Source organism: Aulonocara sp. 'chitande type north' Nkhata Bay, linkage group LG10 (genome assembly GCF_057382095.1).
Source record: "Aulonocara sp. 'chitande type north' Nkhata Bay isolate Kocher_YH1m ecotype deep benthic linkage group LG10, A_spYH_male_GT1.1, whole genome shotgun sequence".
NCBI lineage: Eukaryota > Metazoa > Chordata > Actinopteri > Cichliformes > Cichlidae > Aulonocara > Aulonocara sp. 'chitande type north' Nkhata Bay.
This window is the reverse complement of record NC_141353.1, coordinates 1,475,015-1,502,422: the sequence shown is the minus strand read 5'-3', so window position 1 is coordinate 1,502,422 and position 27,408 is coordinate 1,475,015. Positions and strand designations below refer to the sequence as shown.

The 27,408-nt window shown below is 43.2% G+C and overlaps 1 protein-coding gene across 2 annotated transcripts in view; it reads right to left on the bottom strand.

The window, feature by feature from the left end:
• Positions 1-421: 421 nt before the first annotated feature.
• Positions 422-27,408, bottom strand: part of LOC147319981 (vacuole membrane protein 1-like) — a 51,384-nt gene continuing 24,397 nt past the window's right edge. For both annotated transcript variants that reach the window (XM_086307748.1, XM_086307747.1), the window contains 5 exons: positions 20,116-20,196; positions 19,862-19,978; positions 17,071-17,132; positions 4,170-4,272; positions 422-3,133 (listed from right to left, as the gene is read on the bottom strand). In XM_086307748.1, the coding sequence (XP_086163874.1) occupies positions 2,990-3,133; positions 4,170-4,272; positions 17,071-17,132; positions 19,862-19,978; positions 20,116-20,196 (507 nt within the window). In that variant the 3' untranslated portion in view covers positions 422-2,989. The remainder of the gene's footprint in view (positions 3,134-4,169; positions 4,273-17,070; positions 17,133-19,861; positions 19,979-20,115; positions 20,197-27,408) is intronic.

Below are 27,408 nucleotides of genomic sequence, written 5' to 3'. Positions count from 1 at the left end.
AAATATTATTTATCGCTTTAAAATCCTGCAGCTGTCTGTTCCAAAGCACAGGGTATAATGTATTTAGTATGCAGTATAGGGTTATGAGTGTTAATAATAATTTAAAACTGATGCAGTATTATTTTACTACTTCATGGAGAGGCTGTTCAGATTAAGTAGACTTCATTTGTGACGAGAGCCCAAACTCAGCAAAAGCTTAGCTTGGAATCTGAAATGGAGATGATGTCAGTGTAGAGGGCAAATCAGTAATGTGATAACAGTTTGGATCTGAAACATCAGACGTGGAAATCGGAGTTGTGATGGACTCTGTATCCTCCCAGTCCCAGTTTCTTGGCTGACACGTGAGATTCTTCGGAGGCCTGAAGGTAAACGCCAACCTGGGCAGTCGAGACTTATCGAATAATGAACCGAATACAAATCCTCCTTTTAATAGACTTTATTTAGAAAAAGTAGAATAAAAAACAGTGTGTACACCTTTAAAAATAGCACAGGTACAGACATATTCAACAAGAAATACAGGCACTTCCACGTAGAAATATAAACAGCATTTCTAGACAAACATGCACACGCACACTGTATTTGCCAAAAGGGGGCTCCCTTATGGAACAGGACGTCCTGAATGTGCCAAGAAAAGCACTTTTTAAGCCAGCGAGCCATTCCAGCGTGATTTTGCTTCACCGGGAGTACGTTTGCAGCTTTTGCTCTATTCTCGAAAAAGACGAACCTAAAATAAAATGTGTCTGTGCAGCACAAGCATTCACTGGTCAAGCAATGATTTTCAGCTTTGTGTAATTACCGATGTGTGGCTGTTGGAAAAAACAAAACAAAAAAAACACCCCCTCAAAGAGCTGTTCCAATAAAATGCAGCTCGGCACAAAAGAAAAAGTACATATTGAGCAACAGAAGAAAGTTCTCAGTAAAACAGAACAGGGAAGTGTGAAAGGGAAGGAAAGCTGGGTAAGCACTGCATGTACCATACCTAGCACCGAGTGTCACAATATGATGTGTTGCAATAAGGTGTACGCTGTCTGGATTCTCTGGAAATTCAAGAGGAAAGAGCCAACTCTCACACAGACGTGCACATAGAAGTACATCGCTGACATCATTACGTGTGCATTTGCAAACATGTGAATTCACAGTTCCTCACACAGACCGACAGAAAAACCCTCACAGACGTCAGCACGGAGGAAATAAATAACAGACCCGTATCGCCGACATTTCACAAGCGGTTGGGATAAAGGGAAGTGACATCGTGGCACACACCTCTAAATGGGAACTGATGCTAACTGAAACAATGACAATAACAGAAGGAGGACAAAACAGGATGCTGGTCAGATGAAAGAGCCCGAAATGTCAGACAGCCTACAGACTGTTGTCGCCTTGCAATCTTAACAGCCAACACCAGTCTGATAAGCTATCTGACAGGCCGAGAGTGTGACGGACATGCCTGAGACGTATGCATGTACAGAACGACAACAATGAAAGGGGGGGGAGAAAAAAAGGAAAAGAGAAAGAGCCCTAATGCTACTTACCACGACAGGAGAAAGGAGATGTGAATGTTCTGACTGGAGCCGGTGCAGAGCGCAGGCTTCAGCTCGCTCAACAGTGCCCCTCTGTTTCGAATCTACTCGAGTGATTCGTCTCCTGGCTCCGTGACTCGGGCAGTGCAACGAGTTCATTCGAGGGTTCAGCTGAGGTAACGGCACAGACGCTTTTCACTGTGCACTTGAGGTTTTTTTTTCCCCCGCTGCTTGTGCCTGCTCTAGCACCCGCTGCGCTCAGTCCAGCGTAGCACAACAGCGGTACAGAGAAGAAATAGCACATTTCACTGGCAATTACTGAAAAAAGGAAGATACCGCGGACACCGAGAGCCAACTGTCGTTATCCAGCGAGTAAAAAAAGAAAGAAAGAGAAAAATGTGATGGAAGCGCTTTTGCTTTAAGAGCTGCTCGCGTAATATCAAACACGAGCCTGGCGTCCTCGTGCGGGAGAAGAGGGCTTTAAAAAAGAAGACAAAGAAGAACATCTGACATCATAACAGAGATCGTCTCTAAGTGTGAGGGATCGGCGGCTATCACTCCGACTCCCCGGCTGTGAGTGGAGCGCAGTCTGCTTTAATCCATAAAAGAAAAAAACTAAAAAGGAGAGCAACAAATGTGGCAGCCATGCCAACACGACCTACTATCTCCGTCTTGCTCTCAGTCTCACACACAGGCACGCGCACAGTTGTAGATCTGATTCAATATACGGCTGCATCTGGTAAAGTAGCCCCGGGCTGAGTCATGCGCTCTCTTCCTGGAAGCAGAACAATAAGGGCAGACAAAGGGACCAGCGGGTGATTCATGGCTGATTTATCATTTCTCTCCAAAAGTACTACAGAGCGCTTTACTGTACACACAAAAGAAGTAGTTGTCTAAAGCACCATTTACAACTGGAACCATCTATTAACATCTCTACTACAATTAACTTGGAGCTCAACAATATTTAGAAATAAGAAGAGTTACCATTGCCTGACACCGAGCTACAGTCCAGCATAAATACAGGATTCCTACGAGGCTGGCAGAGATACACAATAAGTCATTGTTTCTTAACCAAATAAAACAACAAACTCTGTGCTGGTTTTATAAGATACCATTGCAACGATGCTAGCTTATTCAGATTAGACAAATCCAGTGGAATAAACACCAGTGGAATAAACAGTGCAGCTTAAGGCCTACTGGGGAGAATTATCACGTGGAGCTCCTAAAAGCACCAACATTAATGCAGTTTCCACGCGCTCACATGCAGCCCAGCAAACACCTACCAAATGCAAAGCTTTTAAAAACAAGCAAATAGAAGTCCAAGTCACTAATACCACAAGAGAGAAACCAGATGGGGCTCATATTTCCCTAAATACACAGCGGGGGATCAGCCAGGAGGAAGAGCAGATAGGAGGGAAGGAGTGGTAGCAGCCTGGAGGTGATGGACCGATTTGATCTCGAGCCAGCCTTCACTCCGCCTTGCTCTCCGAATACTTCTCCTGCCGTTTGCGCTTGGCGTAGCTCTGAGCCATGGAGTTGACAATGGAGCAGACAAAGAAGCATACCATGATGACCACAACCTTCTCAAAGAGCCACGACAGCCAGCTCTCCTCCTGCCAGGAACCACAGAGAGAACAGAAGAGAGAGGAGCTCTGTCAGTAAGCTCCAGAACAAGCCCCTCTTTGCCCCACACACTGCTCTCCCTTCTGCTCCTGATGCTGTAGGCTAGGTGGGGATCCAGCTCCATGTGCAGGACAGATAGAGATCGGGGGTAATAAAACACGCGGCAGCCCCCACCGTCCTCCCTCTTAACGCCCCCGCTGACCCCAGCCTGCAGCCTGCCTCCACCAAGCTAAATTGCCTCGTTTCTACCCTGTAACTGCTGAAGGCTCAAGTTACAAGAAAAAAGGAACATTGTTCTAGAAATGCCTTAATCTGTCCTTGTGCAACTCAACGTCGATCCTTTCCTCCTCCTTCCTAGAATTCAAAGGAAAAATATTTTCACTCAATCACTTGAATCACACAGAACGGGAGAAAAGTGGGAAATAAAGAGCCGGAGGAACAAAGTTTTCAAAGACAAATAAGCTACAACTGGCTCTTTTTTCCCCCAGATGGGGGTTTTGATGGATTGTCACTAGCGGAGGGGGTGGGCGCCCCGCTCCACAGTCAGTGCCGGGTTCAGGCGGGGCACTGAGTGCAAGTGTTTGTGTGTGACACATAGGGGAGGGACCACGCTCGGACGCACTCTCCCAATTGGTAAGATCGAGCATGAGTCAGCAGTGCTACAGTAGTACACTTCAATACAGCAAGTGAAGCCAGACCCCAAACTGGCCCCTCTCCCCCCTCTTTCTCCTCCCTGAACTCAAGCCCGCCCAGCCCGCCCTAAGCTACTTTGTCATTCTAGCCCTAAACAGGCCCGTGTCATTTCTACAGATTACAATGCACACACAACTTTGGATTATGAAATAATGATTTTTTAAATGAATAAAAAGTCAAGTAAAACAGGTGCGCACATTAGAGAAAATGGGTTAGGCATAAGTGGAGGGAAAGGGAACAAAAAAGGTTGGAGAAAGTGGGGTGCGTTCCACTTTTTGTTAGGCTGCAAACATGAATGAATAGAAGCTGGGCACTGAGGCCCCTTGTACTTACAGCTGGGATCCCCTCTCCAGTGAGATGGTGCAGCTTGGCCTTCTGGGCCTCCAAGTACTCCCTGAAGGGCTTCTGCAGTGCCGCACCCAGCAGTGGAACAGATCTGTTTCCACCAACAGGGGTGTGGGGGTTGGTGGTGTTGGTGGAGGAGGAGGAGGAAAAAGAGTGGGGGGAGGGGGGTGTAGAGAGAGAAAGACAGAGGTAGAGGGTGGAGGGGGGATGCATTGGGGAAAGAACAGGGAGGGGGTGGGGTTGCGGGGCACAAATCACATCACATCATTGTTACTCACCAGCCCAAGGGCAGCAACAAAGGGAGGCACGCTGTCCTGTCTCCTGTACAGTGTCGGCCTCGCCTGCTTCCTCTCTCCGAGAAGAGAGAAAGACGGAGAGCAGCGAGTGCGATCCCTTCATTGCTCACCCCCCCCCACACAGAGAAAAACAGACTACCACAGCTGTAAAAATAAAATAAAAACCCCAAAAAACAGCAGCACTCGGAAACAAACTGAAAATTTTAAAAATCAAAACAAAAGGAAAAAAACAGATTAAAACAGCTGAAGTAAAGTTGGCCGGCTCGCAGTCGGCAGCTGCGGCAGCAGTAGTCACCCACATTCTCCCACTCCGCTGTCTCTCTCCTCACACACACACTTCCCCTCCTCTCGCTCACACACACACACACATCGGTGAACTCGTTCAACTCCCCTGCAGTGCCTCCTCTGCCGCTGCAGCGAGGAGAAATGAATGACTTCTCAGAACTCTCACATTTATCGCAGGCGGTTCCTGTAAGAACTGGTTTCAGCCAATTAATGAGGAAGTGAGTCGTACCCACGCTGTGTCATCACTGGCTGAGACCTGGGGGATGGCCCACAGGGGGAGGGAACTCCAGTAAGACGGCCCATATTAGGAAAACCCTTTACAAGGTTTAGCCACCAACTACAAGATACTACTGAACCCCCTTCCCTCTCTCTTTGTCACACACACACACACACACACACACACACACACACACACGAAAAGAAAAAAAAGACGTGAGAGGCTGCAGAGAATGCCCTAGAATAGCAAATCAGTGGCCCATCCCTTGGCTGGAGTTAGTGATTAATCACTGAACAAATACATACTAAAGACCTTTACTTCTTCTGTTTTGTAGCTACACATCGTCAGCTACATCCTCTGAGCTTTCGTTTCAAAGCATTCCCTCTGCTCCACTTCTGTCTTTTGTTCGTACTGGGAAGGCATCTTCAAAGCTCAGAGACCCATCAAAGATTTTCAGACAGGTTTGCGTGGGCAGTCATGTCACATACGGTTGAGTTTATCGCTGATAACTTTCTCTGAAGGAGGTCATTTCCGTCCCTCCCTACCTCCACGCACGTACAAACGCACACAATCTACACACACCTATCTGCTATCTGAGGGTGAGAAAAAAAGAGAAAAGATTGTGTTAAATGATTGAGTTAACAACGAGGAAGCCTTTTAGTAATGATTAACTTTATAACGGGTAATGGATATCCTACACGTGAATGGTTACAAAGCAGACAGGAAGTCTAACAGATGGATCACGCTTTAAATTACACAACAGAAAATGCAAAGGACACACACTATCAAAAATCTTTTTGGAGGGAAACAAAGCCTCTGCTATTCCCATCCCCCATGTCACAAAATTCCTCTTACATTCTCACTCTCTCTCACTCACACACACACACACACACACACACACACACACACACACACACACAATCTTACCAAACTTATTTAAAATATAAAACCTGGTTGAGACGCTGAATCTGAGCACAGCAACTAGAAAACACAGGAGTTAAAAGCAAATAAAAGTAAACACGCAAGAACAAAGAAGGAAAGAAACAGTTTTCAGAAATGGCGGGCGAATCATCTCCTACACGATGAGCAACACTGAGTCATGAGCCAGGGCAAATCCACCAACAAAGAAGCTCAAAGCTTCAGTCTAAAACAAGAATTTAATGCCAGAGTGAGGACGCTCTCTTCGTCTTCCCATTAAATATCAAGTGACTTTGTGTTTTTTGGGGAATATATTTTCACTTTCCGACACAAGGTGCTGAGAAATTGTTGGATTTAAGAATTCCTACTGTAAGTGTGTTTGTAATTTACCTGTGAGTGTGTGTGAGTGTGTGCAACAAGTGTAGAAGATTAATGACCTTCTGATACCTAAAATAAATGAAAGATTTGTGTCACCTGTGCATGAATTATATACATGTTAGCCAAAGTTGTGAAAGTTGCATTTAGAGATGTTTAAATGAGTTAAATTGGCGAAAAACAGCAAAAGGATTAAATGTGGCAAAGAATGAGCCTGAACAAACTTTAGCAGCAGCTTTGCTGAAATTCTGCGAGCAGTGAAGAGTAAAAGAAAACTCAGAAGCACTGAGGCCTCGAACAATGAGCAAATAATGTAATTAAAAAACAAACAAACTACCTAATACACTTTTTTATGAGTCTCAGTTTTACATTAAAAGCTCCTGTCAATTTATTATATCGAGTAGAAAATGCTCATTAAAACTGTTGGCCATGTCTACATTTTCTGGTCACCTTTATTTAGTAAAAATATTAGTAAAACTGCATGTCAGCAATAATTCAGCTCATTAAACTATAAAATACCTCAAGTTGTTGTATTTTATTCAAATAATCAGCTTTAACATGTGAACAATAAAATGACAGATTTGTCCATCAGCTTGTCATCATGTAATCATCTGTGTGTTCACGTTCAGAGACATCGAACAGCAGTGACACGTTTATAAAACGAACAAAACAAAAATGAAACAGAAGACGGCACTTTTGTTACTTTATTCTTCTAAAGAAAAATTGTGTATTATTAAGTCCTAAAATGTAGGTGCTTTTTCAATCATAGAAGGCTCCATGCATGAACACCAGCAACAATAATTAGAATTAAATTGTTTCCCTTCAAAAAAATAAAAAATAAAGGCTTTCAGTAATTTGGGCTTTAAATTTAAAGTTTGTTTTGTGTGTTATGTGGATATATTCACACAGCAGCTGCTGTTCATACACCAGCACAAATGAAGGCAGAGTATTCTTATATCTAAATCATCAGCTTATTAACAATCAGCATCAAACAGTTTCCATTTAGTCAACTGAGTAAATACATCCTTTCATAAGTTATTATAATACAGCAGTAAATACTAAATATGTAAAAGAATTAAATTCATTTATTATCATCTGTGTTGTGAACTTTTGACAATAAGAGGCGCAGCAGGAGGAATGCATGAAAGCTCCACTGTACAATATTTTATTCATCAGCTGAAAGAAAATCCACATTTGGAAATGTCCTGCATGCGATCAGAGTTCAAGACTTAAATGTTTGGAGCTCTTATATGATACGAGTTTAAACAAAACTATTACTTTGCTGCCTTTATTTCAAGAATGCTTTTAATCAAGCTGTGCACAAGCTGATCAGTATTTCTGACCGTGAAGAGCTCGTCCAGAGATACAGGAGAAACCAGGGCACCGCCATCCTCTCACAAAACCACTAAACCAAATCACTTTTTCCAAATACTTGTGAGTGCGGTCACACTGTGCATCTGTGTAAAATAAACACATGGACAAAAGGCAAAACACTGACAATCAGAGTGTTTGGTAAAATCCAACAGTGCTGCCCTTTACAAACTCAGTTTTAGGTTAGAACATCAAACACCAGTCGAGGTACCAATTTCATTCTGGGGGAAAAGCCACTGCCATCACCGTCCACACACACTTCTTCATCTGTTTCAATTATTTAAAAATTCAATGACTTAAAAGGAACATTTTTATAATTCTGCTGAAGCAGGTAAAAATTATATTAATGCTAAATGTTAGAAAAATAATGGAGAGTAAAAGAAAACAGAATAACGTTTTCTGTCTCTGAAGTGCATCAAGAAAATCTTTATTTAATCCTCACACCTGGAAAAACGAAGGAATGTGGGTGACGCACAAAACTTGTTTGCTGGATTACATGAACATTGAAATTATTCACCGCACCAAATATGCAAATTTAACAAAAAACCACATGTGTGCTCAACTTGTCATCACTTTCAGTTGCACTAAACCTGTAACAACCTGCGACGTGTCTGTTCTTTAACTGTGAACAAGGTGCAGCCTGATCAATAATCAGGAAAGAAAGGATGGGGGGGAAAGAGGCTCTGAGAAAACAAGGAAACCCCCACGTCTCTCAAGCTTCCTGCAGCCGATTCATTCTGCTGGGTTCATTTTAGCAGCCCAATCTCAGCCTCTTTTAAATTGTCTTTAATAAACTATCATTTACTCCTTCTGTTCAAAGAGCAATATGTTCTAATGCTGCAAAGGGAAAAGAGACAAAAACAGACAAAAGAAAGAGAAACAACCCCCCCTCCCCACACCCACATTCCACTGGCAGTGAGTCACAGGTGACCTTTGACATGTATGCCCCTTCCATAGGCCGCCACCTCCAAAGGCAGTTGAACACAGATCCTCTTAAAATGTACAATTTGTGTTCTTAATGCTAATTTAATTCCAAGCACACACACAATGACAAGCAGGCACACACGTGCCCGGCGTCCAGGAAGAGGAAGATAGAGAACAAGGGCTCACATGACAGCCAAACCCTGGCCAGGTCCAACGGGTTACAACACCAGCACAACAACTGGCTTAGGCAATCGCTGGTGTTACCCAATGCTGCACAGGGCCACAGTTCACACCTAACATAACAGCGCCGACGCTGCGAGAAGCACAGCGTGGATAGGTGGTGCGCTAACCTGAGGCACTCTGACCTCTTCGTCTCTCTTCGAAACACTGACACTGCAAATTTCTCGTTAAATCGGCTTTCGTGGCTTACACGCCTCAATAAATTGCTACTGTTCCAACTGAACTTTATTAAGTGTTGGAATAACGGAATTAGGGGAGGAGTGCGATTCATTTAATAGTCGGGAAAATTTCGATTCACGTGCAAATGTTGTAAGGTAATCTGTGTGTGCCTGTGGGTGCGTGTCTATTCCTCCTCCAGTTCGACCGGGCTTTTTCCCAATGACTTCACCACTAAAGCATGGAGCCCACTCCTGGACGGAGATCCCCCTGCCCAGGGTGTTTATCACATCCCTGCTCTGCAGCCATCTGTGGCAGCCAGCACACATACATACACCTACATATACAGAAGCATAGACTCGTGTTCTCCTCTCCGCAGAGCTGCCAGGAAATTAGGGGGACCAGTTATAGCTTTCTATTATTCCTCCCACATGAAACACTGCTGTAGTCCCTGTGACCACCCACCCACCCCAGGTTCAGGTCAGCGTGCCTACACAAACTCTCTTGGTGTTGGGGATGTATGGAGTTGCTGGGGCACCGGGTAACCAGGCCTGGACCGCGGGGTTATTCAGTGAGTCAGACTTGACTGAGACGCATCCAGACAAGTCAAACTGTTCAGGCTACAGCAGCAGATGCATGAGAAGATGAGAGATGTAGGTGTCTCCATCTAACCTGTGATGTCAGGCTTGTGGGGACGGTTGTGTAGCGGGATCTATAATGACATTATTTCCTATGAGACGACACCTAGCTCTTACAAGTGAGTTACAAATGGGAAACTCTGTTTAAGAAAACCCTCAAAAATACCAGAGTGGGGAAATGAATCTGTCACACCGCGCTAGGTTTACGTGAAGAACAGAAACTCTCCAAGGTCACATATTTATGAGACAATCATCAGTCAAAGCAGCTCATCAGTCGCTGAGTAGCAAGGTATATGTGTGTACAGTACACTGGGGAACTATACAGTGCCTCTGTGGTGTGTCATATATGTGAAATGCTAGTAGTTTGTAACCACACAGGTTAGTAGCTACCTGCTAAAAGCCACAGGATGCTATATAGCTTCCGCTTCAAAACTATACGTTGCGAGAGTGAAAGTTTTAGCAAATGAGATGTATTGTTGTCATCCAGGTAAGGAAATCCCAAAAGTTTGAGAAGATGGAGTGTTTTTGTAACAATGTTTCATTTCATTTATTTATAAAGTACATTTAATAACAACAGAGAACTAAACAATAACTTTAGCAACATCAAACAGGTAAGAAAATTCAAATAAAAAGTTGGTAACTCTCGTACGGTATAGAAAGGGAAAAACGTGGAGAGGTAGATCGCTCCACATTTTCGGCGCCACAACCGCAAATGTCCGATCCCCTCTATGAACCACTCTAGACGTGTTAGTTAAGGAGCCAATGATGTTTCTACAAGACAAACGACATCACCAGCAAAACAGGAAAAAGCACCGTGAAAGCATCCAGATCATTATTTTCTGACGATGCGCCCTCGAGGTTGTGGTCAGAGACGGAAAGTGAAGCTCTTATGAACGTTTGCCACGCTTTTCTATTCTTGAACAAACACACGCACACTACATTAACGTTGAATGTGACTGTAATTTAGTCCTCAGATTTGCAAAAATGACACTGTACAAGTGCATTTTTGGTATACTTGAAATTTGATTGTACATATTTATTTGTGTTGTCACATTTAAAATGAGTCGTTTCCCTGGTTTTCAGTCTGAGGTCTTAAAAACACCCAAACCTGGACAATAAAGCTATTTTTCACAGCGGTGATCGTTCAGATAGAACTATCAGAAACAACCCTCTGCAGTCTGTCCTCCCATTACTTAGGCTGATGTGAGATGATGCGTCTGTTTTGACTGAGGTGTGACGGATGAGCGGCTGGGAGTACGAGGGTCCTGGACGTCTGCTCAGCTGGCCTCTGACTCAGGTCCTGTCTGGCATGACTCCTTTCACAGACACATCCTCATGACATGACATGGTGAAATTACAGCACACATTAAAATGTTTACAGGATTTACAAAACAATACACTTCCCAGTAGACGATGCTGATTAAGAGCTGGAGGTCACGTTGTGTTCCCCTGATAAATGAGCCGCTCTAAAAGTGAATCAATGGCGTACTGTTTCCTAAAACAACATGCGGGCCACTTGCCACCCCGATGAATACATTAGTAATAGTAGGGATGATTTGGTGAGTGTGGAGCATGTGCGGTGAACGACTCGGCATTAAAAGAATCAGCCGAACGGAGCAGGAAGTCCTGCCACACACACACATGATGCCTCAGAGGCTCATAATATGACACCAGACCTGCAGCACATATGACCTCTCCACACACACACACACACACACACACACACACACACACACACACACACACACACACACACACACACTAAGCAATGCTATATTTCCATTCAGATCAGATCTTTGGAGTACCTCAGTGTGCCATTAATGGCAAAAACCGGCCTGCAGGACCTACAGTCTTGAGCGACAGATTATTATTTTACATGGCTGTACTAAGACCTTTGGACTTCTCTGCTCCTGCCGCTGTTTCCCTGTCAGGTGCAAATCTGGGTAATCAGAAGTGAAGATTAAAAAAATAAATTAAAAAAAGCCACACATTAAATTTAATGATGGCGTATAAAAGGACAGTTGCCACCACACCACCGCTCAGTCTCGCTGTCTCGCCCCGGCTGATCGCATCATGAATGCGTTTGGGTGAATAGGCCTGGCAGTGGAAAGACTGATCAATGCCATCTTTGTCAGTACAGTTCTCAGGTGACCAACAGAGCCAGTGACTCATAGTATTGAAAATACTCCCTTCCTGCACTTTGGGTTAACAGGAAGACTTTGCTCATATGCTCAATAAGGGCTATTTATAGGTGCAGTGAGGTGAGATGACAGTTCACCATTTTCTACACGTTCAAGGTCCAAAACATCACAGCAAAACATGCAGTTCAATGCGCTCTTCTTTCTAAAATTGCAAGAAATCTCACTGCCACAATTGGATACCTTCTGCTTCAATCAGACTAATGCGGTGCCAGATGATTCAATCCCTTCCTGCCTGCGAGTGCACCATAGCTACCTTTACGCCAGACACCCCGTCATTCAGTACGAAACCACACAAACCTAGTTTCTATATGAACGAGGCGCGAGTGTTCAACGCAAGTGAAATTCAGTGGAAACAAGCAGTAACAGACCTTAAACACCAGAAGTTGAGTATGTGTGCATAAATAACTGCCCTTCTGTGAACACCCAGAATAGTTTGATTTGCATGGTTCTCAGTAACTTCTCCAGCAGCCACAGCTTGGTTGTTTTATAGTTAACGTCCACGGGAAGCTGCGCTGACCCTGCACTCAAGAGGAAACTGAATCTAAACGGTTCCTCACAAGCGACTGAGTCTCACTTCCATCACTTTGCCATTTTCAAATACGTTGGTCGTGTTTGCTTAGAAGGATTTTTTTTGTCACAAAAGTAAATGCTGAAAATAATCTGAGACATAATCCAGCTGAGTTTACCGACTCATTGTTATTCCACCAAGAGTACCTAATACATTACAATCGTAGCACAACACTGCATGTAAATGCAAAGCCTAACTTGAAATGCTCCTCTATGATTCAACGAGTGGTTCCCACTATCACCCACCGGCCTGCTCTGACCTGTGCCTCCTCCTCCCGAGCAGGGCTGCATGCTGGGATCTCCCAATGCCTTATGCAGCAGAAACAGCCATGTGGAGGCCCATTGTGCTGGTAATCGACTCATGTCTTAGAGATGGACTCGCATGGAAATAGGTGCATTCTTATGAAGACGTGCTGGGGTTCCCCGTGGCCTCAGCACACCGGTTTCTACAGCACAACCTATTCAGGTCTCGACTCCTCTCTGCATGTCAATGGTTTTCTCTCAGAGTCTGACAAAGACTACCCTTCCCTTCATCCATGGCTATGAAGGAATTGTCGAGCTCCATACAAAACAACCTACTGCTGACTTTGTGAAGAACAGGGTGTGAAGTCAGAAGATGAGATAATATGAAACAAATTTCTCATCTGGCGTTTAGAGAAAGTTCATCCACCACAGGGACCAGTGACAAGCATAAACACAACTGGATCGCTGCAGTTTGTCTTCCAATTAGAGAAAGCGTCTTTTACGTCCTGTCCAGTTATCGGTTACAAATTGTTGATGAAGAAATGGCACGAATCAGAGTAAACTGTTCACCGAACACTTACAAAAGATCAACGAGAGGATGGAAAACTTGGATTCAAACACAGGAAAGCTCCCTGTTCCACTGCCACATGTGCTGGGTGATTTTGAGCTGCTGCTGAGATAAGAGAACGGAGAAAAGGAGGAACAGACACAGAGTCCAGGTGTTACACGAAGCCTAGAATCAGGGTGTTTCCCACTCTGTCAGAAAGTCACTTCTAGCAAGTTTAAAACAAACAAACAAAAAACTCCTGAATTAGGAAAATTTTGACATCAGAAAATCTGCAAAAAATGTGCAAGGATGTGAAAAATGAGCCTTTTAATTAAGAACAGGAGCACTATGTACTTAACGTGAGTCTGCAGAATTTCCTCCTGACCTAAACGACTGTCCACACGGCTCATCGTGCAGAGCAGACATCTGAACATTAGTCACAGGATGAAAGAAACCTAGCAAGTCTGATCAGGCCCTCAGCCTGTCTGACCTGGTTATCTGCTTCTTTTATCAGCCCTGAAGGCATCTGAGGAGGGTTTTATTCTGACTCTGTTGCACTTCAAAGCAAAACTATCTTCATCATTACCCTGCTGCTACTGACAGAAACCTGTGGATGTAGCCTTGAATGCTCGGCTCAGCAGGATAAGAGTGAAAACTATCTGCCAGAAAACTGTTTCAACAATAATGAAGGAGTAATAGACCAGGTTTGACCTGTCTGACCTTTTCCCCAAACAGCAGTTAGAGAAACGGCTGAAAAAGAAAGAAATTCACTGAATAGTTGAAATGAAAAATTATTTTTCCAACAAACGTAAATACTCAAAAGGAACAGCAGAAAAGCAAACGTGTAATGGCATTTTAATCATTTATATTTTGTGCACATTCTTAAAAATAAATAAATAGATAGACAAATAAATAAATAAATAGATAAATAAATAAATAGACAACTGTACTTTATTTATACTTAATTGTATTTTTGTATTTCCTTCATATATCTGTACCTGAGCTGAGGTGACGCAAAAATTTCCCCGTTGTGGGATCAATAAAGTCTTATCTTATCTTACAAATAAATAAATAAATAAATAAATAAATAAATGAATAGACAAATAAATAAATAAATAGACAAATAAATAAATAAATAAATAAAGGCACATTTTATTTCTAGCCGGTAGATAAACGAAGGAAAAACTGAAGTTGGTCATTTTTTGGTTGAGAGGTAATAAAAATTCCTGTTGACAGTTTTAGAGCCTCGTGATCCTCTTATGAAACTGAATTTCAGTCAATGAATTTCAACACTTTCCATTTGTCATTCACAGAAAAACGACTTCCCTGTTTTAAACTGATCGCAGACGACCGAAAACTAAAACATCTTTAAAAAGAAGCTCATTCAAAACTCGATTATGACGGTCAGCAGAGAGCACGCCAAAACTCTCGTCTTCAAACACATTTTACAAACAAAAAGAGGCACACACACACACACACACACACACACACACACACACACACACACACACACACACACACTTTTGTTCTTATCACCAAAAATGCACATTTTGACTATTGTGAAACTAGAGGCTTTTTCGCACTGCAGTAAATGTTTCAGGGAATTCACCTGGTTCATTGTTATTTTAATAACAGCCATGCTCGGATTCACCGGCACTGAAAAATGTTCCACTCTGTCAGAAAGCTAAATACTGGAATTGAACCTTTATCAACTTCAGTATAAATCCAAAAGAAGAGGTCAAATAAAAACACTCTGATACGTGGCAATAAAATCAGTTTACCAGGTGTAAAAATAAAATAAGTGACGTGTAGAAAAAGGCTTGAGTTGCTGCACCCAGAGAGACTGCAGCCACTGATTCTGCGTCGTCTGTGTGCACATGCCAGCGAGCTCACCTAGAGCAGGAAATGACTTGTATTGTATTATGTCATGTGAGGATGAAATCACTAGAGCCAAAGTCCAACGGTCATTCACCCACTAAGGCTGGCACCGGAGTCAAACCAAAACAAAGACACATATTAAGAATCCAAAATCACGACGCGAACGACGGCGAACCCCACGTCCAGAGTGCGTTTCACTGAAAGTATTTTGGGGACGTGGCTGTCAATCAACTTTTGAAGTCTGATCATGTCAAGTCAGAATTTCACTGTTTACATGAACAGAAAAGAAATGTAAGAAATCAGCTTTCAGAGCAACAGGTCAGCTTTGAAAGATTCAATATTAGCAGGGGGAGGAAATTTTGGAGAATAGAATAGAATAGAATAGAATAGAATAGAATGCTATTATTGTCACTATACAGTTGTACAATGAGATACAGAGCATCTCCAAAGCAGTGCAAATAATATATAAAAGGTCCAAATAAAAAAAGTAAATATGTAAATAGTGTTATGTAGGAGCTCAGGTCTGTCTGCCGACCACCAGATACTGAACGCGACACATGGAGTAGTGTGACTTTGTTTTGTTTTGAGAAAAAGGGCATCCAGAGGATAAATGGTTGAGTTTGTGTGAGTGTGTGCACACCGTGCAAGCGCACAGCAGGTGGGGGCAACTGCAGATTTGGTGCGTGGAAAGATGCACAGTTATTTGAAAGCACCTCCACAGTTAACGTGGCAGAGCGCTGGTGCAGAAAGGGTTCAATTGGAAACGCTGTCACCCATTCATAAGGTGACGTGTGACTGAGAGCGAGAGCAGCATCGAGAATCAGAGGTGAGGATAGAAAGGGCTCGGCGAGGAAGGAAGCCGACGGTTGACAAGTTGTAATGAGTGAAACTTCCTTTAGAGAAGAAGCGAGTCAGACTGAAACCGGTCAGGAACCAATGATCTGCTGCCTTCAGTCTGCAGTTCAATGAACAGTGACTGCTAGCAGCCACATGTCTTTCACAATTCACGCTACAAATTACACACACACACACACACACACACACACACACACACACACACACACACACACACACACTTAATTAGTCTGTATAAAAACTAAAAACACAGTGAAAAAACACTGACTGCAGACGTCCAGGCTCACAGCAGACACACAGTAAATGTACAAAACAACAATAAGAGTGAGGAAGAGAGCTGATGCAACCTGACCTCCTCCTTTCAGCATGTGTGTGAGTGCACCTACGGGTGTGTGCGTGTAATATAAATGGCACTCCCACCAGCAGGTGTGTCGGTTTCCAGCTGCAAGCCCCCGTATCGCTACAAGGACACCCATCACGGCCCCCGCCAGCACCCACTCCCAACTCAAGGATCTTTCAGCTTCATCGTGGCCTTAATTTCAAGAAGCCCGTATTTACTGTGTGGTTCATTTTTACAGGATGTCCACTGCACAGATAAAACCTGTCTCTCCAACCTCCTCCAGAAACTCAGCATTTCCTCCACACAGGGTTGCAGGTCAATCAACCCCTGGCACCGTCAGCTCGCACATGAAAGGCCTCCTCGTACCAGCAGCAGCTCTCTATGATCACGCAGACACACGGGAAGCAAAACATGTGATAAACCAGGGACGAGGTTTCTGCCATAGTCAAGAGCTCATTGTGAAGCAGTCAGAACATGTTCATGCTCATAGTCATCATCCAGTGGAAAAATCCAGGCCCTTAATCAGCACACAGACTGTCAGAGCAGAGCGAGGAGCGAGGAGTGAGGGGCGAGGGGCGAGGGGGCGAGTCCCTCAGAGCCACTGTACACAGCGTCTGTCAGGACCTCCGAGAGCAGGAGGCCCACTTGACACAGTGGGGCCTAAATGCCCCATCGCCACCCAAAAAGTCCCTCATTCATCACGCTCTGCATTCACTCTTTGGTGCGTAGTAGTACTTTTGGTGACCAAACAGCCGCGCACACACACACACACACACACACACACACACACACACACACACACACACACACACACACACACCCGGTGAGGGTTACTCACCCGATTAGGGAGACCATCTGCTCCACTATGTGCTTACTGAAGGTGATGATCACAAACAGTTTCTGTATGACAAAGAAGCACACGGAGGAAGAACACGTTAGTCGTTGAAGCGTGAGGTCAGCAATAGCGGGAAAAGCAGTAAAACATTATAGTTTGACCGGTGATCCTTTAATACCTCCTTTCTCACACAAACACTCACTACTCAGTTTCCCCAGTCATGTGTGTCACACAACCAAAAAGGTTTGGTGTGAAAGCAGAAACAAAGGGCAAGAAATCAGAGCCCGCGACACACGTCAGCGTATCACCTCGGCTGCCGTTAGAACAGCCGGTGTGTAACGTGCACACTGACAGAGACATGGAGAATCAGATGTGTCATGGCTCCACAGGGGCCTGCATCCGGCTCCTGACCAGGTCCTGCTTAGTCACCAGCACAGAGGCGACAAACAGGCGACTGCCGGTCATTCCAGCTTTGGTGCTGGTGGGAGGGGCATGCAGACAATAATTGACCACTAATTTTTCAAGGTCCTTCAGTTATTGTCTGTTAGTGTGTTCTTCTAAAAGCGCATGTGTTTGTTTGATCCACGAACCTCTCGCCTGCCTTCACCATGAGGAAGACTACAGCAGCCGAGCCGTCATTACAAACTCGTGTTGTGCAGCAAAGGATCGTTCAAACCCACAGAAACAGTTTGCAGAAGACGCTAAATATATACTGAAAATTATAGAGAAATACACCAGCATTTTCTATATCAGGGGCAAGAACAGCGCCGTCAATTTAAATAAGAACAATTTAAAAAACACAGTCACAATTTGCAGTGATGTAAAGTGTGCTGACCAACACAACACTTGGAAATCGCACTATTCACCTCCAACACCATTTGGAAAATATAAATGTGCTGACAAAACCACGGGAAATACACAAAGTGCAAACATTTGATAGGTGAATACAATTTTTTAAAAACGTGATCAGCTGAGCCGGCTGCACTTAGACTCAGTGCTCAGCTCGGAGCATCACAGGAGGAGAAACTGAACAAATGACAGGCTCGCAGATACAAACTGAAACTTTGTATCTGACACAAAACAAACAGCAAAAACTCAAAATCTTACCAAGTAAATTTGTCTCATTTCTCAGCTACAGAGTAACGTTTCACTCAGATATGTCCACTCGTGTTTTTTCCACACTGCCGCTTGGATCACTTGTTTCATTGGCAGATTTGTTTGACTAGAAATGAGACAAATAGACTTGGTAAGATCTGGAGTTTGTGACAGTTACAGAAATTATTTAACCTGAACTGAGGCGTTTGTGCCCCCACAGCTGACAGTTGATCTGTTCTCCCACACAAAGCATTGATGAGCGCACACACACACACACACACACACACACACAGGAAAGCTGAGTGACGTCTGCTCTCACACGCCTGAAACGCTGAACTCTGCCCGTTCCAGTGCAAATGAACCTTACAGGCACACAAACATGGGACAAGCAGCTCGTCTGATGGGAAGCAGCCATGTTTCACGTACATGCATGTTCTGACAACTGTTTTCAGAATACTTTAATATTTGCCATGTGACCATCACAAACACACGTTCCTCCGCTGCGTCCCACAGCCACCGACGCTAACCTCTCACACCTGAAGCTCAATGAGCAGGAAGCAGAAATAAGACGCGAATGAAGAGAACACACCTGAGCACAGGTACAACCCCAGATTTTGAAGCGCGCACACACACACACACACACACGCACACGCACGCACGCACACACACACACACACACACACACGCACACACACACACACACACGCACACACACACACACACACACACACACACACACACGCACACACACACACACACACGCACACACACACACACGCACACACACACACACGCACGTACACACACACACACACACACACACACACACACACACACACACACACACACACACACACACAGAGCCTTAAAATCCCCCTTTGTCACCTGCTCGTAACACTTCTTGTTTTCTGCACAAAGACGTTAAACTCAGATCATTTGCATGAGAAACAAACTTTCAGAACAATTAAAGCGAGCAGCTCCAGGGGGGCCTGCAGAGGGGGGGGGTCCTTCTTTACGTGACACAGAGGGCCACACCTCTGTCAGCGGGGGGCCCCTGGGAGCCGGGTGTAATCTAGCACTCTGTGTGTGAGTGTTCCTGCCGTGCCCTCCTTTACCCCCCACAGATGTTTATCTGCTGGTGCTCACCGAGTCACACAGCTGCTGTGGAAATGCTTCCCGTGTTTTTAACCCGTCTGTGTCACAGTGAGCAAATTCCTGCGTTTGGTTAGAAAACAAGTCGATCCCCCGACGGTGATCGCAGACATGCCACAAATTCCTGGAAGCAAACTGAGGATTTTCCAGGATTAGAACAAGTATTTGGGAAGTCTCCTACCTACAGCTCCTTATTCAACAATGCAGGACGAAGCTGCTTCCCCCTATAGCTTTGGACCATCTACACACACTACAGGCTCTGTGCTGCTGCAGCTGCACTCACAAAATGGTTGACTCCCCCCTGCTTGGCTGCACAAAATGGCCTCCTCACTCCGGAGCCGACTCCAGAGCAGTCACTGCATCAGTGCGACTATCTCATGCATTTGTCCCCATTAAAGACGCACTTGCATCTCTGCGACGCTTTGTTTCAGCACAGAATCGAACATTTCACACACACAGATGTGACGCTGCGCATTCACACAGCTCTCTTCTATTATTCTATTTCTATGAGCCACAGAGATCCACGGGGCTTTTTAATGTCGCTTACCTGAATGTGCATTTTGATGAGCGCCTTTCCGATCAGTGTTGCACCAAAAAAAGTCCAGAAGGGGACCAAAAAGTGTCCGCATGTTATTCCTGCCAGGTCGAACAGGGGATTGGGAATCTGAGGGAAATCAGAAGCACGATCAAAGTCAAGAAAAGCATCCGTGTGTGTTTAGTGTGGACGTCTGCAGAATAAGGAGGATTATTTTATGGCGTTTTATTACAGAAAGAATCGAAATAAGCTTGTGTGGGACTTACAGAGGCGCAGGCTAAAATCCCAAAGAATCCCACTTTCTGGATCAGTTTCTGTACGCCGACTTTCGCCCGGGAGGAGAAGTCCTAAAAAAAAAAAGAAGAGAAAAATGTGCAAATAAATCACCTCCACAGATTTGTTCATTTACACACTGTTAATGAACCGAAGGCTGATGTCAGATCTACAGGCCAGTTTCTTTTAACTCAAAGGTAAAACAGTCAAATTAAATCATTTCCTAATTATCAGCGTTGATTTTAAAAATCAGATCTCACAATGTCTTTAAAATACTTCATTCCGATTCAGTGATAATCATCCTGATCACTGCTGCTTTCTTCAGTTTCCTTTTACTTGCTGGTAAAATTCATTTGAAATGAGAAGAAGCTGAAGTTTCAGGGAATTTGTTTTTGAAGCAGAACAAATTTCACAGTTGTGAGAAACAAACGGCTGCAGCGCTGCTTCCAACGAGCTTTTTAACAACTGCTCGGAAAACTGTTCAAATGTCACATTCACTTGTATTTTTATTTTTATTCCTATTTATTCTATTTATCCCCTTCGTATATTTTATTTATATTGTCTCTGTATTTATATATATGTGTGTGTGTATAACTCTGTAACTTCTGTCGGTGCTGTGCTTTTTTGGAAATCGAATTTCCCAGAGGAACCCACCCGAGGGATTAATAAAGTTCTATCTTATCTCTTATCTTATTTAAAAAACGGATGCATTTAGATCTTAAAATCAGAGCCTTGCTTTAGTCATTTCTCCTCTTTATAATTCAGTGTTGGTGCAGCAGAGATCAACCTTCTGCCTTTTTTTAATCTAAAAACAAAAACAGCGTCCAGCGAAACGAAAAATGAGATAATTCCTGATTTTTCTCGTCTCTGCTGATTTCTACACGAGTTCAAACAAGCTGCAACAGGAACATTTTCTACCTGCTGCAAATGTGTTTCTACAGAAACACAGCAAATCCTCCAAAATTAGGATTTTAGTAGAGCAGACTTAATGCTCAGAGCTGTCTTTACCTCTCAAATCAGTTTTTAGTTTCCAAACACTCAAAAATCACAGAGCCTTCTAAAACCTGCACTTAGGATGGTTTTATATTTAATATTTCCATGAGCATAATTCTCACTCGTACACTTTAATCAAAATAAATGTAAAAACTCTACAAAGGAGAATTTTGTTGTATTGCTTATTTAAAAGCTTGACTGGGGAAAGGTGGGTTTAAAGATTTAGATGAGCTTTGGCTGCTGTAAATATGGATTTTTATCATATGAAAATTCATTTAATTACAAAACTGAATAAACTGGTTTGTCGTGCTTGCACTTTACCTACAGCACAACTTATTAATTCCTTTGTGAAAATGTGAGAAGACAACAGACGTGTTATTCCAGTGACTAATTCTTCGTTGCTGCTGGTCTCGCTCGGCCCCACTGACATCTCCACAAAAGCCTCTTTTCACAGCAATGAGACAGGTTTGACCTCAATGTGTTTTCTGGGAAGAGAAGCTCTGTTTGGATTTTACTTGAACTACTTCTGGGAAAACTGTGAATTTAAAAGGAAACCTCAGATGCAGGACGGCACAATAATATGCAGCTAAACGTTTCTACAATCAGCATTTCTACAACATCCACATCTGTGAAAATTTACATTTTCAAAAGAAATTGCGACTGACAGCCAAACACAAACAGCAATATAACAGCTGGTAAAATTACTGCTTTTAAGTCGATTTTTAATATTTTCATCTTTTGGTTTTAGAAAATAAAGTCTGCTTTCTGTCTTTATTATTTCCACATTTTCTCAGCTTCTCAAACTCGTTGCACCAAAATAATATTTGTTTATAAATCAGTGTAATTGTTGTCATAGATGGGGGATGTAAACATGTAACACTTACAGGCTCTACATATATTAATTATGTCAATTACTGGCTGAGAGCGATATGGATGTAAATAGATATTTTTTCTAAGAGTATTTGATTAGTTTGAAATATCAGGCTGCTATGTGTTATATATAAATGTGTGTGTGTGTCACAGAGGTTGTCTTTGTGATTTTTAGATTCAACTCCTTTGATATCTGTGGGAAAATTAAAAACACTTCTTTACAGTGAGCGAGCCCTCGAGCTGCTCGTATGGACAAAATTATTTCGGTTTCAAACCACTAATTCCTGTAAAGACAAATAATTCCTGAACAAAACAAATGACACATTTAGAACCTTCCTCAGGTTATTAAATGCATATTTCACAGTCAAATTTTCATTCGATCTGTGTTAAATGTTTGTGAACTTTATTTTCTTTTAGCAAAAACGTTTTTTCCTCACCTGAAAAAAACTAAACAAAAATCAACCAAATTTATCTGAAAAGAGGAATTTTATCAGATGAAAAGGCTAAAAATTGGGTTTATTTTTTGAAAGCAAGGCCTCAGTTTGTGAAACAGCAGCTTCAAAATTGAGGGGTGGGGGGGCCTGCAATAGATGATCATACCTAATATGGTCAACAAAACCAGTACAGTGCTGATGACATTCTTTACTGGGTGCAACCCAACAGACGGGAAATTTGAGAGACATGGGAGGTCGCCTAATAAGGTGGTGGAGGGGGGAGCGAACGGACACGCAATCTGATTGGTTCACAGTTTGAATTTCTGCCTCTGCTGATGTCCAATCATGAACCCCGGAGTTTTAATTCTAGCCTGTGTGTGTGTGTGTGTGTGTGTGTGTGTGTGTGTGTGTGTGTGTGTGTGTGAGAGAGAGAGAGAGAGAAATGCTCAGCTGGTGGGAGACAGGGGGAAGGAAGGAATGTGTACGGCTGGTTTATAGCTGAACTGCTGACGACCGTGTCTGGATACCTGACATCTGTGGCTGTTAATGCATCCTACAGTGCCGCTGGGCGCCGCACACACGCAGCCTCGAGTCCCGTTCATTCACCATATCTTGACGCACGCATTGTTTACATTAGGTGCTGTTAGGTGTTAGGTGTGCACTACCAGAGTATATATCAGTGTGAACAGAGGGTCCCTTAGGAGGTGAGGAGAGGCTGTGACACTGATTTACTGTAGCACAACTATGGACACAACTCTGTTTCTGGACCAGGGAAGTGCCCGTCTTTGTTGTTGGCAGCTTATTACCAACACATACAGCGTCCTCCGACCTGCCAGGCTGGCTTAGCAGCGGTGACATCTGCTGAGATGGTGTCAGGGTGCAGCGTCATGAAAGGAGGGAGCTTTGGTTCCAGCTTTGGCTGCTCAGCACAAATCTTTACTCAGCAACCTTCAGTCACCACACAAGGACACAAAACCACATTTGATTTGTTACTCGAGATGATCCGACCAGTCAAGTCCTCGTTTAAGAACCAAATTATAGGCGAGTCAGACGCCTCTTTTCACAGGTTTCGGTCTGTAATGTTTTATGAACATTTACATTTTACAGCCTTAAGATGATTTGACCAGTGGATGATTGTGGATGATTTGCAGATAATTCAAGCAGGTGGCCAAATAAAAAGAAACTCCTCAAACGTAAGGACTCAGCTGCACTCAGTTCAAGCTGGTTTGAGTCTGTTTACTTTTTTGAATTAGATATCGAAAGGAGAGAGCATTATATAATAAGAATAATATTATAATATACTGGATCGCTCCATTGTTTTTAGTGAACATGGTCTGACGTCCTGCGGACTTTTCATTGTGGAAAAGTCGACGAAGCGATCACTTTGTTTTGACTTTTGAGGGACAGAGTTCAGATGGACAAAAAGCAGGCAGTGACCAGGCAATCTGCTCCATGTGGAAAATCAAAGTGTCACACAAGGAAAAATCTATGCATAGCCTATACACAAGTCAACACCCACGCACATTTTTTTCTTCTACATAGAAGACATCTCCAGAGCGCTCGCGAGCCCCCCGACATGAAGACGGCTAAAGTTCATCTCATTAACTCCTGACAAGCCTGCGCCCGCTCTGTCTGGCACAGGAAGTGAAGTGATTAAGGACTCTTGATGCAATCGAAGCTATAGTCGCCTTTCAAAAAAAACAAAAAAACCAAGAGGTACAAATTCAAATCTGTCCAATGGCACAACACACACACACACACACACACACACACACGCACACACACACACACCCTGAGTCCACGTTGACAAATTCTTTAACAAGCTGTGGTTAAAGGGAAGCTGGTTTTACTCTGACTCACCCCCCTCCTTTCAAACAGTTTACTGGAAATAAAGAGGGAGGAGGAGGGAGGGGGCACTTTCAGAGAAGTCACGTGACAAGGCTGGGCAAACCACAGCACAGAGAGCCTTTGAGTGCAGTAGGCCAGGGGGGAAGGCAGGCATACGCCCAGCGCAGATGGCCCTGATTTGAGTTACAGGAGATAGGATCCTGGGAGTTGGCAATCAAGAATTCGCAGCCTGTTAACGCTTTCAATGCCAGACGAAGGAAAAAAAGCCCTTCAACAGGAAGTCATTTCTAATGAAGTTATAAGAGATCCAAGCCCAGCAGGATGTTCTGCTACGGTCCGTGTCAGTGCTGAGGATTCCTCTCTGGTGCTCTCACTCACACGGAGCTTGATTTAAGCAGGGAAAAAACTGATGTTCATGACATCAGCGTCTGGAGCCGTTAGAAAAGGCATGACTTCATTATTCTTCTGTTGAATGAATGAGGAAAAACCCAGAGTGCTTTGTTGCTGCGCATCACGTGCACTTGTGGCAGGAAGTTGGCACGTGCAGGGTGGGAGAAATACCAGCGGGTTTGAGTCAAAATGCTGGCACCTGAGAAACCTGTCTTACTGATGGGGGGTACAAAGCATCTTAGTCCGACTCTGCTGCCACAGGGGGGAGCGTGTGCTATTGTGTGTGTTTGGGGTTTTTGGGAGGCGGGTGGGGGGGTACGTATGTGGAACGGGGTAAGGGTTAGAGGGGGTCACTTCCTTCATGAAAAATTTAACCACTTCCTGTCTCATAAACAATGCAGTGATAGTTTGTCCCTTCCAGTCGCAGTGGAGTCGGTTTCCACCGCTGCCGTTAATGCTCAGCTGGTAATATATCATTTAAAAAAGCTATTCCACAGCAGATGAACGCCAACGTCCACAATAAAACGACGTCAGTTAATAAAAGGCTAAATGGTGGACGAGGAAAAAGAAAAAAAAGAGACGTGTTGTGGGATGTCCGTGAGCCAAAGAGGGAATCCCAAGAACATCCGAGCAACAGTAAAAGCCCCGGTGAGAGAAAAAACGTTTCCGTATGCAGCAGGTCTGTGCTGGTGCAAGCAACCCGCCTCCAGCTGCTATCAAAGTTCACATTACATATATACACAAACACACAGTTACCACATATCACAGAACAGAGCGAGCGAGAGAGAAAGAGAGGAGGGGAGAGAGAGATGCAAAGTGAGGAGAACAGCCTGACGTGGTGCAAAAGGAAACTCCTGAGCTCACATTGACCTAACGAGTGCATCCACATGCAGACTGGATGCTTTCATGACTGAAACACATTTCATTTTAATATCAAAATATTTTGAAGTTGCTGTTTTGCTTTTCTCTGTTTTAACGGCAAAATTCAGCATTCGATCAAAGCGTGCTGCTGCGCCGTTGTTGCACTGACAACAAACTTTGATTTATATGCTAAATGACTCCAGTCTAAATATATTTATGCCCAAGGAAAAGCACTGAGTTCATAAAAACCACAAATCTGAATGATAAAGCTCATGAAAAGAAAGCACATGTACATATCTGTGAATATTCAGAGCTTTACGAATTTGATGTCTGTGTCAGCGCAGCCCTCGTCCACATTTGTTGAAGTCGCTGATAATGGAAACAGCGGCTCGTCTCAGGAACCACACGTCGTTAAATATGTTGTAATTATTGACTTCAAAGTTCATTTGTGACAACTAATCACCGATTACTACTTCAGCCAGCTGAAGGCGTAACAGGTACAACGTGGTTTAAGCTGATCAGGTAGAACGAGAAGAAAAAGAAAGATCAAAGTTCAAACCTGCGTAGCTCCTCTGTGTTACAATAGTGCTGAAAGCTGCAACTTATTACTTATTAAATTGATATAAAAGAAAAAAATTACATTTTTAAATTGCTCATTTAAAAAAAAAAAAAACAACTTGTGTTTAACTACAACAAATTGGCCCTGATTTAAATTCAATAAGGTGGAAATAACAATTTTTAACCTCCAAGGACCTGCGTCCACATATGTCAATGGTAACTTTATTGTCCCTGATGGGAAATTGATTCGCAGTATGTCAAAACAAACAACAAACATACAACCAACACATCACGTACACTCATTTAAAAAAAAAAAAAAAGTCACATTTTGGGTTATTTAGACCAAAATACTCAATTTTGCTCTACAAGGGCCTGATATCCACTAACAAGGACGTTATCCTGCTACTGTTCTATCGAAATTTTAAACGAATATCCTCGGATGTGGCTCTGATTTTTCTTAGAAACAAAAATGAGGTTACATTAATTTTTTTTTATTCATGTTTTTACATTCATCAGGTCCCAATCAGCCCAAATATCAGAGAGAAATTAAAAATGCTGCTGTGGAAGAGTTCGGGTCTTAGGAGGTTAACCTTTTATTTTAAAACAATTACTCTATACCTTACAGAAAAAAATATGGTGACCTTTGAAAATATATTTTTGTAAATACAGATGAAAAATAATTCATTAAAATGTGCTAAAAAAAAAAAAGTGCTAAAAAGCATTTTGTCAGTTATGGCCAGAGGTCCGTATGTCGGCCATGTTACAATTAAATCCAGTGCTCGTCTGAAGAGGAAAGGGGGCGGAGCCTTTCAGTCTGTGGCACCAGGGCTGTGGACCAGTCTGCCTCTACAACTACGTTTGGTTGACTCTGTGGAATCCTTTAAAAAGCAGTTAAAACTTTACTGTTTAAACAAGCTTTCTGTTGACCAACGCTTTTTACATTTTTATATTTTTAATTTACATTTAAACTCTATATTGTGCATTTTTCTATTTATCGTACTGTTTATTTTCATCTCTGTGTGCAGCGCTTTGTGACTACCTGTCTATGAAAAGTGCTTAATAAATAAACTTTACTTACTTATTTAATTACCCAGAATGCAACTGTGGCTGAACAAGTCACAGATCCTACACGCATGCTTCAAAAGATGAAACGGACACTGAACACGTAGCAGTCCTTTAATATCTGAGACACCCTCATTAAAAAATAAAGTTATTGCTCGCAGCTCAAAGCAGAGAAAATGAGTGAGTCGGCTGCAGCTCGCTTCAGCTGCTGGTCGTTTTATCCACCTGACCTACCGCAGCCTTTGACTGACGATGGACATACACATGACA